This window comes from Fusarium falciforme, chromosome 1, assembly GCF_026873545.1.
Source record: "Fusarium falciforme chromosome 1, complete sequence".
Taxonomy (NCBI): domain Eukaryota; kingdom Fungi; phylum Ascomycota; class Sordariomycetes; order Hypocreales; family Nectriaceae; genus Fusarium; species Fusarium falciforme.
This window is the reverse complement of record NC_070544.1, coordinates 6,590,336-6,606,929: the sequence shown is the minus strand read 5'-3', so window position 1 is coordinate 6,606,929 and position 16,594 is coordinate 6,590,336. Positions and strand designations below refer to the sequence as shown.

The 16,594-nt window shown below is 53.2% G+C and overlaps 4 protein-coding genes and 1 pseudogene across 5 annotated transcripts, besides 1 other annotated feature; 2 read left to right on the top strand and 3 right to left on the bottom strand.

Annotated features, from left to right (window-relative positions):
• Nucleotides 1–58: 58 nt before the first annotated feature.
• NCS54_00190300 (Hypothetical protein) lies at nt 59–1,660 on the bottom strand (the record flags this gene model as incomplete). Its single annotated transcript, XM_053147517.1, has 3 exons — nt 59–1,149; nt 1,200–1,520; nt 1,576–1,660. The coding sequence occupies 3 exons, from the start codon at nt 1,658–1,660 to the stop codon at nt 59–61; spliced, it is 1,497 nt and encodes a 498-aa protein (XP_053003492.1).
• A 404-nt stretch (nt 1,661–2,064) lies between these two features.
• On the top strand, nt 2,065–2,794 carry NCS54_00190200 (Hypothetical protein; the record flags this gene model as incomplete). The annotated part of the gene is made up of 4 exons (XM_053147516.1): nt 2,065–2,181; nt 2,242–2,505; nt 2,557–2,618; nt 2,671–2,794. 4 exons carry the CDS (start codon nt 2,065–2,067, stop codon nt 2,792–2,794), a joined length of 567 nt encoding a protein of 188 aa, XP_053003491.1.
• Nucleotides 2,795–3,523: 729 nt separating this feature from the next.
• On the top strand, nt 3,524–4,700 carry NCS54_00190100 (Hypothetical protein; the record flags this gene model as incomplete). The annotated part of the gene is made up of 3 exons (XM_053147515.1): nt 3,524–3,716; nt 3,768–4,456; nt 4,512–4,700. 3 exons carry the CDS (start codon nt 3,524–3,526, stop codon nt 4,698–4,700), a joined length of 1,071 nt encoding a protein of 356 aa, XP_053003490.1.
• A 4,398-nt stretch (nt 4,701–9,098) lies between these two features.
• On the bottom strand, nt 9,099–10,610 carry NCS54_00190000 (annotated as a pseudogene). The gene is made up of 2 exons: nt 10,321–10,610; nt 9,099–10,245 (listed from the first exon to the last, which is right to left on the bottom strand).
• Nucleotides 9,099–10,610: a sequence feature.
• Nucleotides 10,611–13,166: 2,556 nt separating this feature from the next.
• On the bottom strand, nt 13,167–15,226 carry NCS54_00189900 (Hypothetical protein; the record flags this gene model as incomplete). Its single annotated transcript, XM_053147514.1, has 3 exons — nt 13,167–13,635; nt 13,742–14,743; nt 14,850–15,226. The coding sequence occupies 3 exons, from the start codon at nt 15,224–15,226 to the stop codon at nt 13,167–13,169; spliced, it is 1,848 nt and encodes a 615-aa protein (XP_053003489.1).
• Nucleotides 15,227–16,594: the final 1,368 nt, after the last annotated feature.

Here is a 16,594-nt window from a genome sequence, read left to right as displayed (position 1 = left end):
CTGACCCGACCGTATCTATCATGTCAGTGATACCGTACTGTACAACCCGACTCCTCCTCTAGACAACGTCAAACTTCTCCTCATCTAGGTCCATGCTCTCGGAAGCTCGAGGAACGCTTCTGAGGGCTGCCCAGCCTGTTTTCACAGGAACTTGTGCTGCGGACTTCTTAGCAGGTGACGGTGCAGCGACCTCGGGCTCTGGCTCCTCCTCCTCTTCAGCTGCCTCCTCTTCTCCCTCTCCTTCTCCTTCGCCCTCCTCTTCCTCTTCCTCCTCCTCATCTTCGTCATCATCATCGTCGTCGTCATCGCTCGAATCTCCCGACCCGTCACTGTCGGCATCGCTACCAGGATCATAGTCCTCTTCGTCCTCATCCTCTTCATCCTGCAGCTCCTGCTCAGCCTCGAGCTGCGCCTTTTGGAGCTCAGACATGCCCTCCTGACCAGCTTCTCCTTCTGCAGCTGCACCATTCTCCTCGGCATTCTTCTTAGGTCCTCGGTTCTCAGCCAACTCTAGCTTCGCCTTTCTCTGCTCAGCCATGCTGCGATCCTGTAGACGGTTGCGCTTGATGTACTCGTCGATACCACCGTAGTCCTCCTGGTCCAGCATGGAGAACTCGAGCTCCTCGGTCGCGTCGCCTTCACCCGCAAAGACTTCTGTGACGATATTAAACGTCCTCTGCAGAATGTTTGTGTAGCTGGTCGCAGCGATGCGGTTCAGTGGGATGAACATTAGAGGCTTCTTGAAGCCCCAGAAAATGCCGTTCTCGAGGAAAAAGAGGTATCCATCCTTGGAGCCTCTAAAGGCCTTGACATGCACGGCCTTCTCGTTTGGTCGATGGGGCTGTCGGACCATGCTCTGGAACTTGTTTGGGTCGGCGGAGGTGATGTCGACATTGTTGCCTGCGGGCTTGAGGTACCGTCCAAAGGCCCAGTGAAAGAGGGACTTGTAGTTGTCCGACACAGCAGCTGCGGCTCCGGCCTCGGGGCCTCCGATGGTGCCCTGCTTCGGGGCTGTCGCGGGTACTGTGAAGACGAGCGGCTCTATCGTAGGAGGATTCGTCTTGGAAGGGAGGCATGTTCCTCTGGGGAACAGGACGTAGTTGTGCTGAACTTGAGCCTTCTCAGGCACGGGAAGGTAAAAGGCGTATTCTACCTCGTGTTAGCAGAAAGATAAGGCTGAGAAACCATCAATCACGCACCAATGTCGGACCAGGCATGTGTTATGGCCGGAATTGGAGCCGTCGTGCCAGGAGCGCGAGCATAGAAATGATTCGCCGTAAAGCACAGCTCAAACTTTTTTCTCTGCGGCACCGAAACCGAAATCTCCTTGATCTCCAAGAGCACGGGCTCGTCCGCGGCGTTGGTCTCTGGCTTCACGCTGGCCTTTGTTCCATTCGCGGTCCCGTTGGTCTGTTGAACATCGACTCTTCTCTTCTTGTGCGCGGGTTCGCAACTTCCCTGAAGTTGATCGTAGACATGGTTCGCGATTTCGTTGAACAGAGCGATCCGTCCTGGAGAATCTGGCGAAAAAAGTCAGTAACAAGTTGTCACAGCCTGCTCAGGGGTATTGTTTACCTGCTGCCCTCTGGATTCCTTGCAGAATGTCTGGGCGGGCCTGAAAGAGGGAGCCCAGCTTCTCTGTATCAAGAGATACACCCATGGCTGCTCCAATCGCCTACGCTGTGAACAATAACACAGCTGTTTTGGTGAGATTGGGTGTTGATGCAGGTGAAAAGAATTGTTGCAGGTTTGTTGGTGGTGAAAGGACGGGCGCATCGTCATGGTCAATTTCCAAAAGAGTGCGATAAGATAACGATCCAATCCAATCCATTCATTCATGACGCCGGGCGCTTATTAGTCAGGTTCCCCAGCGCTTAACCTGAGGCCCCCTATAACTTTGGTGGCTTGCAGGTGATTTCAGGGGGCTTTCAGCGCCTGACGTCAGGGGCTTCCCCGCGACGGGCATCAATTCACTGAAGGTGAAGCGTATCTGTCGGTCAAAGGAAAGGGTCCATCGTTCATATTTCAAAGAGTTGTTCACTCCATGCAAAGGGATATATCATCATGACGACCCCATTCCCCAATCTCTACACACATCGCAAGGTCGCCGACACGGCAGCCAAGGCCTGCGACATCTGCTACAAGTCCAGCACGTCGGTGCTGATCACGCCAGACCAAAAGGTAAACGAGTAGCGGGGAGCGGCATGATGGAACATGAGGCTTATGCAGTCGCCCCGGTAGGACTTTTTCTTTGTGTGCCCCGTCCATCTCAAGGACCGCTACTTTTGCACGCCCAAGGTTGATGAGGAGGCCGAGAAAGCCAAGCGTGAGAAGGAGTTAGAGGAGGAAAAGGAGAGGGTCAAGAAGGAGTACGAGGAGAAGCAGCGCAAGAAGAAGGAGAAGGAGGAGAAGGACAAGAAGGACAAGGATAAGAAGAAGGGCAAAGATGATGATAAAGACAAGGACAAGGACAAGGATGAGAAGGAAAAAGATGACGAGACCAAGGTGTGTTTCCTTCGACTCTGGCGATATCTGCATCAGACTGACGCTTTTCAGGACAAAGAAGAGGACAAGCCGACGCCTGAACCAGAAGAACCCCGTGTGTTTGAGCTAAAGAGGTATCGCCCCTCTTCTTCTCCCTGCATGATTGACGCTCTCTGACAATTACAGCTCGTTTTACCAGCAAAGGTTGATGAAGAAGCGACAAGCCGAGGCGGCAAAACTCCAACGGGAACGAATGTCAAAGCCCGGTTACTTCCCATCCGTTCCCACGGATGCCCCCAGTAGGGGATGAGTTGTTTCTAGGTCTCCCATAGATTTTGAGCGACAGCCTCCCTTGTTTGTGTGACGGCGTACAAGCTGCATTCAGCCCAGTGGCATCACGTTGACCCCTATTCAGATAAACCTGAGAGGCACCTGTTTCGACCGAGGCATAGGGATGATAATAAGAGCCATTCATTGCAAAGAATTATTCTCGTTTTTGCTGTTCTCATCTTGGGTATCTCTCCTTGCCTTTGCCGCCTCACTCTCCAAGTTCAATGGTCCCCTGGTTCACCTCTGCTTGAGCTCATCAACCCTGAGACTCAGTTGTTCAATAGAACCCTTTCTGTGCCATATTCATCTCCTTGATATACACAGCATGCACATCTAAACGCTACTTTCAGGTATTCTCTCAGTCAACACTTGCACTCGTGGTGCTGTAACGCGTGGGTTAAGAGGTAGTAAAGGTCTAAGCGCTCTCAAGGTTTAAGACAGTATCTATACAAAGATATCTCAAGATAGTAATGTTTTAGATGTGTTTTATTGATCAATTTATTAAACATCTTCAGTCGAGGATGTGCTAATGCCCTAATAATTGGATGAAGCGCCTACCCTTCATTGCCAGGATCGACTGGCCTGCAATCTGATAGTTGGAAGGAGCCTCGCTCATGTGATTCCAACAGATCCCTCATCCACTCAGGTCAACATCGATATTTCTCTATCTCATCATCATCAAACTACATTCCGCCGGTAGTCTTTCGCAATGAGTTCTTGCCCCTTGCTTCCATTGCCACCTCGTTTTGGGCCTGAACCGAGGTCGATGCTGGCCACGGTACGAAGAGCCGCATCTAGTGTCCAGTCCATCCAACAATGCTTTGACCTACACCATCTTCACGTCAACATCAACTGCGGCATCTGTAACAAAGAATTGTCAGAGGGATCCCACTGCATGATCAGTAAGTCCAAGCCGCACGTCTCTGTGTCTCCTAGGCTAACAAGCACAACAGTATACTCCAAGACCTTCCCACGAGGGCCATGGAAGTCGGTCTCGGCACGTGTTGGACTTCATCCAGGTCATATCTTTTGGCAAGGCGACGGCCTCTGCTTCTGCAGTATCGGATGCGACAGGAGCTTGGCCCCAGGTGCCGCCCTCACACACCTTCCATGCTTCTATCTGTTCTTCGTACGGAGCCCTCCGCCGCGTGTAGTCTTCCACCACAGACGCGATCGTCTTGCCACGGCAATGACCTTCCGCGGGTTTGACAAGGCGCCTTTCAACCGTCACTACACCATCCGTTTTCCACGGGAAGCCTCCGTTGACGCCTTTATCCAAACAGCCGCGCAGTTTGGCTTAGGTCGGCTTGAGAGTCTGCCGAACGAGGTCCTTTCCATGATCATCAGGTTCTACGTGGGCTCTCCTTTCTTGGACGCAGTGCGAGTCATGGCCACTTCCCTTGGGCTCTGCGCCTTCACTCCCCATTGTGTCTGGTTCGCTCTCAAAGAAGTGGTGTCCTGGAAACGTGGAGACGCTGTTCCAGTGCTTGCTAGCCCTCAACGCCCTCAACCGGGGCCAGTCAGGATCACTCTCGATCCCCGTGGCATATTTTGTGTTGATCGTGAGGCTGGAGGGAGTCCGTCACATACGCAGCATTTCGTTCACATTCAAGATGGCAAAGGAGTGAAGCTGTACTTCAAGGTATGGATGAAGGCCTCGCTTATACACCGTCAGGCACATCAACTTACTGATTCAGGACGGTCTGGCATATTTGAAGCGCCCTGAAGGGCATCCCTGGTTTCAGATCAATGAGCCTTCTTTTACGCGGCGCACCCATTTGAGTACCATGGGCCACCATCTTCCATCTCTCGTGGACAGTGACGATCAGCTTGTTGTTCCAACGCAAGCACCACCACCATCACCACCAGAGTCACCAACACAGTGATTAGAGGCAGATTTGAACAGAGCTTAAGGAGACATTATCATTAACTTTTGAGGGATCCATTCAAGTTTACTGTTGTATCAGCTACTTCAATACACATAATAATACACAACCTTAGGCACATGGCCTCACGTACATAGCCCAAAGGGCTTCTCATACCCTTGATTCCAGGTCGAGAATAATCTAAGTTTACTCTTATATTAGCTACTTCTGTATATAGGACTGTAGGAATTTATTCTTAGATCATCAATAAGAGTAAGTGACATGAGGCTCCTCTAGTACTCCTTTCTTCCGTAAAGGGGATAACATGAGTTTACTATAACACTACCTATTTCCATACCGGGGATAATACAAGTTTACTCTTAAATCACCTAACTATTTCTAGCAGAGAACGACACACAGCCTTCGGCACAGTTGTTCAAACAGCATCCATCTCGATACATGTCCAAGGCAACGACAACAATGATTGGATCACTTAAAAACTCTCCATAAACTCTCCGAGCTTGACAAACCGGACTTTGCAAAACGCGATCCCCATAACCCCGAACCCTGCCAAAGCAAACATCCCATCCATCCTTGCAGTAGATTGTGTGTCCCTCGTCATCCCTGTTTTCTCAACATCCAGACCTTCCTTTCCCGCTTAAAACACGCAAAATGCTACATCCGACGGACCAGAAACAAAAAACAAGACATGGGATTCTCTCAAATCTCGCATGAGGGGTCGAAGGTGTGGGATGCGACGCTCAGGGTACGCGGATCTGGGAAGTCATGCGAGGTGGTCTGCTTAGTGCTTACCCGCGTCGCCGGGGAATGGGTCATCACAGGGAACGAGAACGACAGACTACTTGTTGGCTCGGTCTTGGCGCGAATAGCGAGAGCGAGAGTATCGAGACACTCTAGTTGAGGAGTTGCTGCTGCATGCGGGAGACGAGATATGCTCGAGTTCCATTGCAGCCAACAACACAGAAAAGCCAAGCATACATACATACATGTCCAAACCCTCATCCCCCCACAACATTAGGCGTGCTCGTAAGAAAAGAACAAGTCAAAAACCTTTTTCTCTCTTTCTGTGTGTGGCCAAAAGTAGACACATCCATCGGCGATGGGCAACACATTCGGATCCGAAACACACAAATCGCAACAACCATGACACACAAGAGCGATCTTGACGTCTGACCTCCCTCCCCCCCTCACCTGATGACCGCAGGACGCATCACCAAAAGACAATAACCCCCGCCGGTGAGCGGTGGTTGTCGCTTGGACCTTGCTTGACCAAAGTGCCTGATCAGGGTGGAAGATGCCGTTTGGCGAGCGGACCAAAAAGCAAGCATCGTGAGATTCTTGATTCCAAACCCCTTCATTGTAATTCTCCACAATAAGTCCATTATAGGGCTGACATGAGGATACAGTAGCAACATGTCACTCTACTCTAGCGATATTACCCATCGTCTCTCTTGTACCGGCGGACTTTGTGTGCTGTGTTCCATGTCGGCCGACGGTGGTCGGGGGATGGGATGGGATGTGACTGCAACCCGGGCGTCAGCGGGCTTGTCTTGACGCAGGCCAATGTTGCAAGTCTCTCTGCAATAACACATAGCACCACCTTTTTTCATGCTGATGCAGGTCAACTGCAGTGATCGTCTCCGAGTCCGGTATATCTCTCACTTGCGTCATTTCTCCCTTAGAGGGTCGAGCATCAAGACGTCACTTCAACCCATAAGCAAGGGGGAGTGTGAACTTCTCAGTCCCGTAGAAACCCATGATTCACCGAACAAACCAAATCTCGACATCTCACCGAGAAAAAGAAAAGCACACACACACCGCCCGTAGAGTAGCGTCTCTCCCCCAGTAAGCCCGGTCGGTGGGTTGGGGTTACAACAATGGATCATACCGCGCACCTTTCCGCACCCACGGCACTCTCACACACACCGATGGCGTGCTGAGGGCACAAAGGGTGTAGAGACAAGAGGTACATGAGCTCTGTCAGACACCAAGTACCTCTCAAAGAGTAAGGAGGGCGTGGGAGACCTGTCAGCCCGGACCCACGGTTCGAAGGAATACCCTCCCACCCTCATCGCCTTCTAGGGCTTTGCTGGAACAACCTTGTCCAGAGCGAAAAGGCTCTCTTGATCTGGAGGAAAGCCGCGCGGTGCGTTATTGAATCCCGATCAGCCATCTTTCTCCACCAGGGCGTAGTAAGAGACGTAGGGCTGACAAGGCGCTCGGCACGTCGGGAGTTCCAGGGGGTGCAGACCAACGACGATCATTGAGGCTATACGGAGCGCCAAAAGTAAGTATTGTGAATATTTGTCCCAACGGCATCTGCAATTCCCGTCTCTGCCGCAGAGAGGGTGGGCGATGCCGTCCTGGCTTGCATAGCACTATCGCGGGTTTAGTCTCTACTCGGCATAGAGTGACCATGCAGTCAGATGGATAAAAAGGGCCTTGTTCGATGAGGCACGCAACGGGTAGATAGGGTGTGGTTCGACGACGCTAGATCAAAAGTGTAAACAAGCAAAAGCAGGTTGGTTCTGCAACACAAAAAACGCGGAGAGCCTCGTGATCCGTGTCCCGCATTGTTGTTTTGCTGCGTCCTCCAAAGAAGGTATCAAGACTCGAGGGAGGTGGGTATCCTAGAACCATGTCAGTGACAGCTTTGGGAACAACGCTCGTCAAGACGTCATCACCTTCTTTGTCAGTTGAAGCTATGGCCACCGCATGACAAGACTTCTCCCCATCAAGAGAAGCTCTCCTCTCCCGTGGCATCCCATGGTTGCGAGCTCTTGGCACTGGTAGTGGAGTTGATAGTCTAAGGCCACTAACACTTCCGCAGCCTATCGCACACACAAGGCCCATAGCAAAAAGGCGCAAAATCAGCCCAAAACAGGACGACGAGATTCCAATAAATGCCCCATAAGGCAACCGCCGAGAAGCGAGGGGAACTCCACAGGGGAGAATCCACAGTCGTAAGCAGGCAAGTACTGTTTTTGCTAGGTTAGCCAGCCACTTGTCAGAAGCTTGATACAATCATAGATCGCAAAACAATAACAAAATCCACTCAGATCATTGATCGAGAGCTGAAAAGAGTCATCCAATCGAGTGTGTTCCCGCCAATGTGGCTGGCTGCCTTGCTGACACTCACTTCTCTCTTTCAGCCCCATCTAGGCAAAACCACCAACACCACCTTTTTGACCAGGGTCTTGGCAAAGCCCACGATATCCGGGCATTGCTTCTTGTACTGTAGGCAGTCTTTGTAATGTTGTGAATCTCTCATTGGTCCTGGAACCGATCGGGCGTTCAGCCTTACGGTGGCGGAGTCCGAGTCCGAGGGGTGTTTTCCCCCCTCCCCTCTCCATTTTTCGAAACAGTAAGACGGTGATTCTAAATCGTGCTGATCCTTCCAAGGCTGCTACTGCTACTAGTAAGAAAAAAAAAAAAAAAAAAAAACAAGCAAAAAAAACAACCCGGGCGAACTATACCATAGCGCACCGCCGCCGCCCCAGGCAGAGTGAGCGGGGATCTCTTCTTTCGGATCATGCCTGTCCGAGATGGATATCGCTGACCACAGAATAGGCATCGCCCGACAAGGGGCCATGACATTCGAGAACACATCCGTCCACCCCATGTCATGTCGTGTGTGCCCGAGAGGGGCCCATCTCTTCACTTGGCAGCCCGTCATCAGCCTCGTTAGGCGGGTCATCATGTTGTCCCAGTGTGTCCTCTTCTTTCTTCTTTCTGCCTGGTTGAGATCGCAAATCCAAGACACCATGTCTGACAGGTATGATCGGCCGGGGGACCCTAGTGCTGATGTCAAAAGACCAAGACGGGCCATTATTGAAACTCGTCGGATGCTTCTGCCTCGCAATCTTATTTCCCAATGCCGTCTGGCGTGCCCTCTTCCCATCTCCAGGAACCATCCGATCCTCCCGTCTTTTGCCTCTGATGATCCCTCCGAGTATGAATACCCTTCTATACCCTCCGAACCTCCCGGCTCTGCTGCCTGCCCCTCTATGACACCTCATGCATGGTCTGGCCTGCCTTCACACACGCACGTTTTTTCCACGACACGCCCTGTAAGCCCTAACTGTCTGCCTCCCGCCTGTGTGAGAATGCACATACCCCACTGCGCATTCGCCCACTCTCTCAGTGGCCGGCTCGCTACTCATACCTTCTTTTGACAAGGCGATGCAAGGATCGAGGACGGAATCTTCCTTGTTAGACAGAGGAGAAGATATCGTATGTGTAGACATCCAGTCTGTCCCCGGTTCTGCAGCCGAGTTCGGGGCCCGGTGGGTCCCCGGCCATCCTCTCGGCGACGGAGCCTGGTATCGGACATTTGGGACTTCGGGTCGGCGACCTCGCGGGGGTTTCTGCCACCTGCAGTGGAATCACACTTGCTTCTCACAAATTTCCGCTTCGCGTAGCTGCTGCGCCGGGCGGCATCCGGATACCCATGCTCTGGCTGGCGCCCAGCCCTACCGGCCGCTTCACCACATCATCCACCCTCGCCCTCTGCAGCGAGAACGCCGGTGTCACCCATCCCCCACAAGAGCACCGGAATCCCTTCCAGTCGTACCGACCCACGCCCGCGCCGCACTTGGCGTTGGGGCATAGCAGCCGTCCGTTGAGCTCGCCCTTCCCCAGCACGCTTCGCATCCAGCTCAGCGGCTCGACAAAGAAGTGCTGGCAGGGAGTCGCAGGCGAGTTCTTGTCAGGCTGACGGTGATCGATGATGAAGGGGGCTGTGACCAGGGTGCGACGACACTTCTTACATCGTAGACTGACGCCCGATTCGTCACGAGGCTGAGCTTCCTCGTCCTCGAAACGGAGCCTCGAAGGTGCCTGGCCGACGGCAAGGTTCTCCTCCACCTCGCGCTTGTAAGCCCACCGCTGGTAGACTGGGTGAGCCTCGACGTCATCGGGACATCCCATCTCCCACCACAGGGCGAGTTGATCCATGAATCCAGGGTTGGGTTCGGCCATGGGGCGGGTGCGTCGAACAAAGGTAAGAGCGGCGTGGACCGCCTCCTGGGCCGTGGCTTTTCGCGAGCGATTCACCTCAGGCTGTGGGATGGCGTGGGTCGGGTCCGAGATGGCCGTAGGCGTGATATTGGGGTCGAACCGGTTCGGATAGCGCCAGAGCAGGTAAGCAATAACCGCAGAGACCGACCTCGACTTTCCGACGGCGCAATGAACAAAGACGCCTCCCTTCTCCTTCTTGCCATTATTGTCGTCAATATTCAGATCCTCGACTCCCTTCTCTAATGAGACACCCCCATCGTCTGCGTCCTCCACCTTGACTCCATCCTCGCGTCGGCTCGCCCTCAGACCTTCCTCGATGAATCTGACAGCCTTGGGGAGCTCGATCAGCAGGTCAGCGTCATCCACATCGTCAATGTCGATGACGAGGTGACGAAAGTCCTTTCCGTAGTCGATCCAGGGTTCGTCTTTGAAGTTCTTGAGTGCCGACGGGTTGAACGGGACAAGGGACAGGACGTGCGTGATGCGACGGTCGGTCAACGAGTCGGAACGGCGCAGAGCCCAGAGCCTATGCAGCATGAGCATAACCTAGTCACGCATGAAGCGTCACATGGGGCTTATTCGAGGGTATCAGTTTACTCACCCACCAACAAACAACTCGTCCTGCCCGTCGATGCGACTCAACGCCATCTGTGCGATGCTCCGCTTGAGGAGCTCTAGTTCTCCGACTTCAAACTGGTGCCCAAGGTCCTCCCACTGCTGCAGACGCGTGTCTTCCTTTTCGTCTTGCTGCGCTGCCAGGTCGCTGACTGCGTAGTGGTCGCCTCGGTTGATATTTTCGTCCGCCAGGATGCAGGTCGAATTGGGTCGTGATTCGGGTCTCTCGTGGCGTGTCGAGGAGTCGCAAGTAAGTCTATGCGTGACGTTTATCGTCTATCGCAGAAATATATCGTGCTCGAAGAAAGGGCCAGAAATATATCAACAAAATCAGCAGTCATCGACAAAGTTCAATGTATAGATCTCGGTGTGATTCACAACCGTGACAACTTTTTCCACCATTGCCCCTCCTTCACGCGCCACGACCGCATTTACCCCGCCATCCACACGAGCCACACTTTGAAATTCCCATTCACCAGCCACAAAAAAGGACCGTCAAAAAGGACCCTTTTTTCCATCCAATGTCTCAGTCTTTTTTAATCCCCAAGCCACGCCCGACGCCAAATCTTAGCAAACCTCGAAAACCCTGGGACATTTTGTTTTCCCTCGTCACGCTGCTAGCCCAAACAGGGCATGCACTTCGTAACATGTTCATCTCTCTTCCCACGCTATTGGATTTTTAAACTCAAAAAAAGGGCCTCCAGCCTCACTGCCAGGACCCTTATCCCTGACCCCAAGCCTTACAGGGCGATCTTCATTATCGTGTCCACCACGTGACCTGGACCCTGCTCCGTCTCCGCCAAGAATCACTGTTGGATCCTCCCGTATTCTCACCGAATTAAATACACAGCTTCGTAAAAGGGGAGCAAGAGCGATAATTATCCATGAGCAAGAAGAGTGCATTAGCTCTAGGCTCAGCTTCTTTCTGCCCAAGCTGAAGAGAATGAAAAAACTCAACATGAGAAATGACGACTGCACACCCTCTTTTTTGCCAAGAGACACGAATTTCCCAAAGAGGCAGCTGGTGTCTTCAACTCGCAGCTTGGTTATATCTGTAATTCCGCTCAGGACCCCATCATGAACTTGGTTGCTTGTTTAAACAGCCTTGCCAAGCAACCGTTGAATTTCTACCTCGTCTAGGCTGAAACCATGGGTGCATGCACTGCAGATTAACCACGAGGCCTTTATCATGGAAATTTCCATCCTCAACAATTAGACCCTGCAACGCCTCTCTGCACAACCCCCATCTGCCTTGAGAGCCCTGCGTTTCACCATGGATCGTTGCATCACAAGGGTAACCGGGTACTTGGGACAGGACAGGACGGGCGGGACGGGACACGGGCGGGAGGACGCGAGCTTGGTTTGCTTTGCTTTGCTTTCACATTTTTTATTCTTGTTCATTGACTGCTACATTGTATGGATCGCTTCACACTCACTACCTTGCTAAATCTTCTCGTCTGCTCTGCTCTGCTGCTGTGTATTGATTGCCCAGGAACCCAAACATGAAATCAAAGTGCCATCCGTCCCAATGCCGTTTCCGTTTCCGTGTCCGTTGCCATGATAGAACCTTTTTGTGCCGTTACCCATGAGATGATGCATGCGACATCAGCATCAAGCTGTGTCAGCTAATATGTATACGAAGTAAAGCCCATTTCCTCCCCTCTTTGTCTTGCGAGTTGTACATGAGCGACAACCCCAAATAATAAACTGTAGTGTAAACCCAGATCATGTCAATAACGCCCGGTTCCTTTCGTCATAACCTTCTTTCGTGTAGCTGGCACCGGCAGTCGTCAAGGTTGCTCAACCGTGCCCAGGCTGCCAGCAGGGATCTTCAGCCCAGTCAGCAAGTAGCGCCTCCACCAACGCATGGCCAGAGGCCACCGTCTCGCCATCTGCCATCCACAGTGGTGCTGTTCCATCGCCAAAACTCATTTCACCAGACGCAACTGAGGCTGTCAGACCGGGCGAACCTTTCGCCATTCGAGACTCAGCCCAAAGACGCCATGTGGTCGTGATGCAGACGTCTCCGCTAGGAACGCCTAGCTATCCAGCCAAGGTTGAGTCGAGTCGAGCCGTCGTCCAAATGCCGCACTGCTTTGCTTGTCGGTGCGAAAGGGCGGTCCATGATCCACGGCAGCATCATTTCCTGTCCCTCCCTCTCGAAAGCACTGCCACAATGGCCGGTCGGTTCAGCCCTCCACTGACCCCAGCAGTTGGGTACGGTCAAGCACGCCCTGTGCACGTTCGCTGCGCGCGGAATATCCCGATGGGACTCGGGAGATCAGCGCCCGTCGCCTAGCCGCTCGCTGATTCGCCTTGTAGTCTTGCCGCATCTGCATCCTGCGACAGTCCGTCAACGCGAAACAGTTTCTTCTCCACAATTTGTCGTTTAACTCGTTCGCTAAGCATGGGATGCTTGGGTGGCCGCGCATCCCATGGGTGGATGGAAAGTTGTGCAACTGTGCTGTGCGCGCGTCTTGTCTTGACTTGTCGTCGTCCTAAACCTTTTGAAGACGCCGTCTGGGCTGGATGATTGTCGATCCGTATCATCGGTCTTTGAGTCGTCGGCCGCGTTTTGGCCCGTCTCGTCTCGTTTGGCAGTCCAGGCTCCCCCTGTGCTGTTTTGTGACCCACTGACATCTCCTAGCGGCGACGGCTCGTTTTGTACCCCGCCTTCATCAACCCCATCCTCCACTCATCTTGAATTTCCAACATACCACCCCAGAATCGTCGTCATCTGGCGGCCGACCTCTCATTCAACTCCAGTGCCCCTTTGTTGTGTGCGCGGCCGAACCTGGGTTATGGTTGATCGTTCCATTTCTTATCCAGTATTTACCGGGGGGTTGGGTCCTCGTCCATCATACAGGCGTTCTCGAGCATGTTGGTCCACTTGCCGCTCGTGCCTGCGTGGCTGTGCTTCAGATGCTGTCTGAAGTGGTCCGCACGGTAAAACTTCTTAGACGAGTTGCACTCTCTAAACTTGTGCACCTCTTGCAGGTGCTTGATCCGCTCGTCCCAATCCTGGTCTGTGGCGTGTCGAGGCGCATTACCACCGCTGAGCACTCCTGTGCCAGGCCCGCGTCCAGACCGCGGGAATTCGTCGCCGCAGTAGCCACAGGTGTCAGCTTCTCCAGGCCGGTTGGTCGAGTCGTGGAAGGCCCGGTCATATCCAGAGAGCGCAGAGCATGACCACGAATGGCGACGCACATGGAGCGAGTTTTGGTGGCGCTCAGCCTCGTTCTTGTTCTTGAAGCGGTTTCCGCAAAAGCTGCACTCGTATTGCTTCTCAGCTTCGTGGGCGCTAGTTTTTTTTTGTCAGCAACCATGTTCCACATACAATCGTGTAAAACCATCATCTGACACAACTTCACGTAAGATGGCTGATGTCGTAATTAAATCTGACTTACTTGAGTTCCTCGAGCGTCTCGAATCGCTTTGGCTTCTTGGGGCAGCACTCGCACATGAAGAAACCTTGCATCTTGGATCCGCCAGGCTTTTGTACTTCAGTGATCTTGCGCGTGCTAGCTCCCGAGACGGTCCTAGAGTGGACGGAGCCGCGACCCGAGATGGAGGTTCGAGGGCTGGGGTTGAGGGAGACGGGCGCCGTGTAAGGCGAGTTGCACGAAGTGGGGGAAATGCCACCAGGTGACAATCCTACAGGTGAACGTCGACCATAAGAATTGGCAGTAGTGATACTCGTTGTGGGGATGGACATTGTCGAGATGTATGAGTTGGATCGAGACGTCGACACCGAAGGCATTGTAGCTCCTCGAGCCAGAGAAGCAAGCCGTGTAGGGGAGCCACGAGAGCTCAGGTCACGTCGACGCGAGAAATCGGCCGTCATGGCGAGAAGGTGATCGTTGGGGTCATTCGGACTGGCTGCCCTCCGCTTCTGGCCACCTGGCATGTAGGCATCATCGATGTGAAGTCTCTTTAGCGATTGTCCATCTTCCATCTCCATGTCTTCCCCATTGAAATCGTAGCTCGAGTGTGTTGACGTAGCATCATCGCTGTTGTTCCTCTTGGTTCGTGTTCGAGGGGAGCGATCGATATCAGAGCTATCGTTAGGTGACCGATCTCCGTAGTGGAAGGGGGTGCTTCGTGGGGAGATGGCAGTGTGAATTGGCGTCTCAGTCAGCCTTGCTGGGGAGCCCAGGATACTGTTGCGGGTGTGGATGGGAAGCTGGACGGGTAAGCTGAGCGCGGGAGGGAATCGCCCCTCTGCTGAAGGCCTCCGGGAGAAGGGCTCGGCGGCTGAGGCACTGAGAAGTGATCGCGGCGGTGACCTTTCGGAGAGTCTGATTGGGCCAAGCTTCTTCTTAAGGCTGTCACCGTCAATATCGGCAGGGGATCGGAACTGAAAGTGGTCGTGGAGACGACCAAAGCTTGTAGGAATAGACTCGCGAGACCTGTTCATGTCAGCGTTAGTTGATGTCCCTGAACAATGAGTCGACACCAGAATTCCTGGGAGGCCATTGGCAGGGCCAGCCGCTGGTGGCATTGTAAATCCCATACCTGTCGGTTGATGAGTAACTGGCATAACCCTCGTCTCGGTCACCAGTGTCCCTTCGCTGGTAGATGGGATGTTCATCGTGATATGACGAGGTCATGCTTCCGTAACCGCTAGCAAAGGAACCATGTGTAGTATACTCGCGCTTGATACCCATATCTTCGGGAGGAGCAGGTTGATCAGCTCCTGGGAAATATCGAGGAGGAGGCAAAGGAGGAGGGACGTCGTTGGGGGTCTGGATTCCTGGTATTGACATGGCAGGACTCCGACCAAAAGGCAATTCGTGATGACTCGCGTGTGATCGGAACCGGTCGCCTGGGGGAGGGGCAATGATGCTCGGGAGAGGCGGCGCGGCGTCTCTATATTGTGGTGGGAAGGCCATGGTGTTGAGCTTGGCGGTTGACCTGTCGAGCTGAGGATGGAGCACGAGGCAAGACAATGACAGCTGAAGTTCGGGGAGGCTTGAGCTAGGATGACGAAGGGCCGATCCCTGACGTGAACGACCCTTTCTTTCGGTACCCTATGAATTGGGTTTGCCAGCGGCCTCCTTTTTTTTCTCGCCTGCCCTTTCCCGGCGACTCGTTGCGCAGGGTGAGACGGAGTGGTTCTGCAGTGGCGATGTTATGGACTCGGAGCAGCCGCTAGGTCCAAGACACCACAAGAGATCCAGCTGGGGCCGCCGGTGCCGTAAAGAAGCGACGAATGACAGAGCGCGCTGGGGGTGTTGCTCTGAAAGTGGCCTGGTCTAGTAGGGGGAGTATGAGTATGGCGGATGGAGAGGGAGAGGGGGAAAGGAGAGGCGAGAAAGTAGATGAAATAGAAGGGGGAGGGAAGGGAATGAAACGAATTAAGAATAAAAAAAAAAGAGTTTTGAAGAGCGGGATGTGGTGTTGAAGAATGGAAAGGTGGGAGAAGGTCGGGCGGCGGTTAAGATTGTTGACGTTGCTGTTCCTGGAGCTGGCAGGCGCTCTCTAGACTGGCACCCATGTACCGCAGTAAAGAGCAAAAGGGAAAGAGGTCCACGACTAGCCCGCTCCAGAGGGTAGCCTCACCACGAGGAGAATGTGGCGGAATTAGGCGTGACGACAACAGCGGGGAGGCGGACGCAAGCATGTACGCACACGCCGAGAGTTGGTGGACTGGGCAAGGTATTTTTTGTTTTTTTGTTTGTTTTTTTGTTTTTCCCTCTTTTTTTCCTTTTCTGTTCAAAATTCCTCGGGAACAGACTGAAAAACAAGAAGATGAGGGCACAAAAAAAGCTGAAAGAGAACAAGCACGGGGAGAGAAAAAGATGTGGGAGATGTCCCCAAGAAGAGGTGCAATGGGGGGGCGTGTGGAAGGGCGTGCGCATAATAATTGAAAGAGTGAAAAGTTGCGAGGTGCCCTATTACTTGTCCATCCTCCCAAGGGTCGCCTCTAGATGCAGTTTGCACATCCGTGCCTTGTAGCATCAGTGCGTGCCTACCTGCGCATTTAGGGGGCGTGTGTGGTGGCATCCACCAGGCAAAAGGATCCCATCCATGGAAGGGAAGGGTGCCTCGCAGCACATGTGTTACTACGTACAACTGTCAGTTGGGCCTGTCAGTCTATCCTTATCCCGTCCATGGATGTCTCTGTGGCCAACTGCGGCGCACGCATATAGTGCTCCGTCGGCGGGCATTCATTTGGACAGAGCTCCATGATGGGTCCGTTTGTGCTGTACCGTACAGTACTCGTAGCCAACGCCCGCTTGTATGTCATGTCGCCCAAA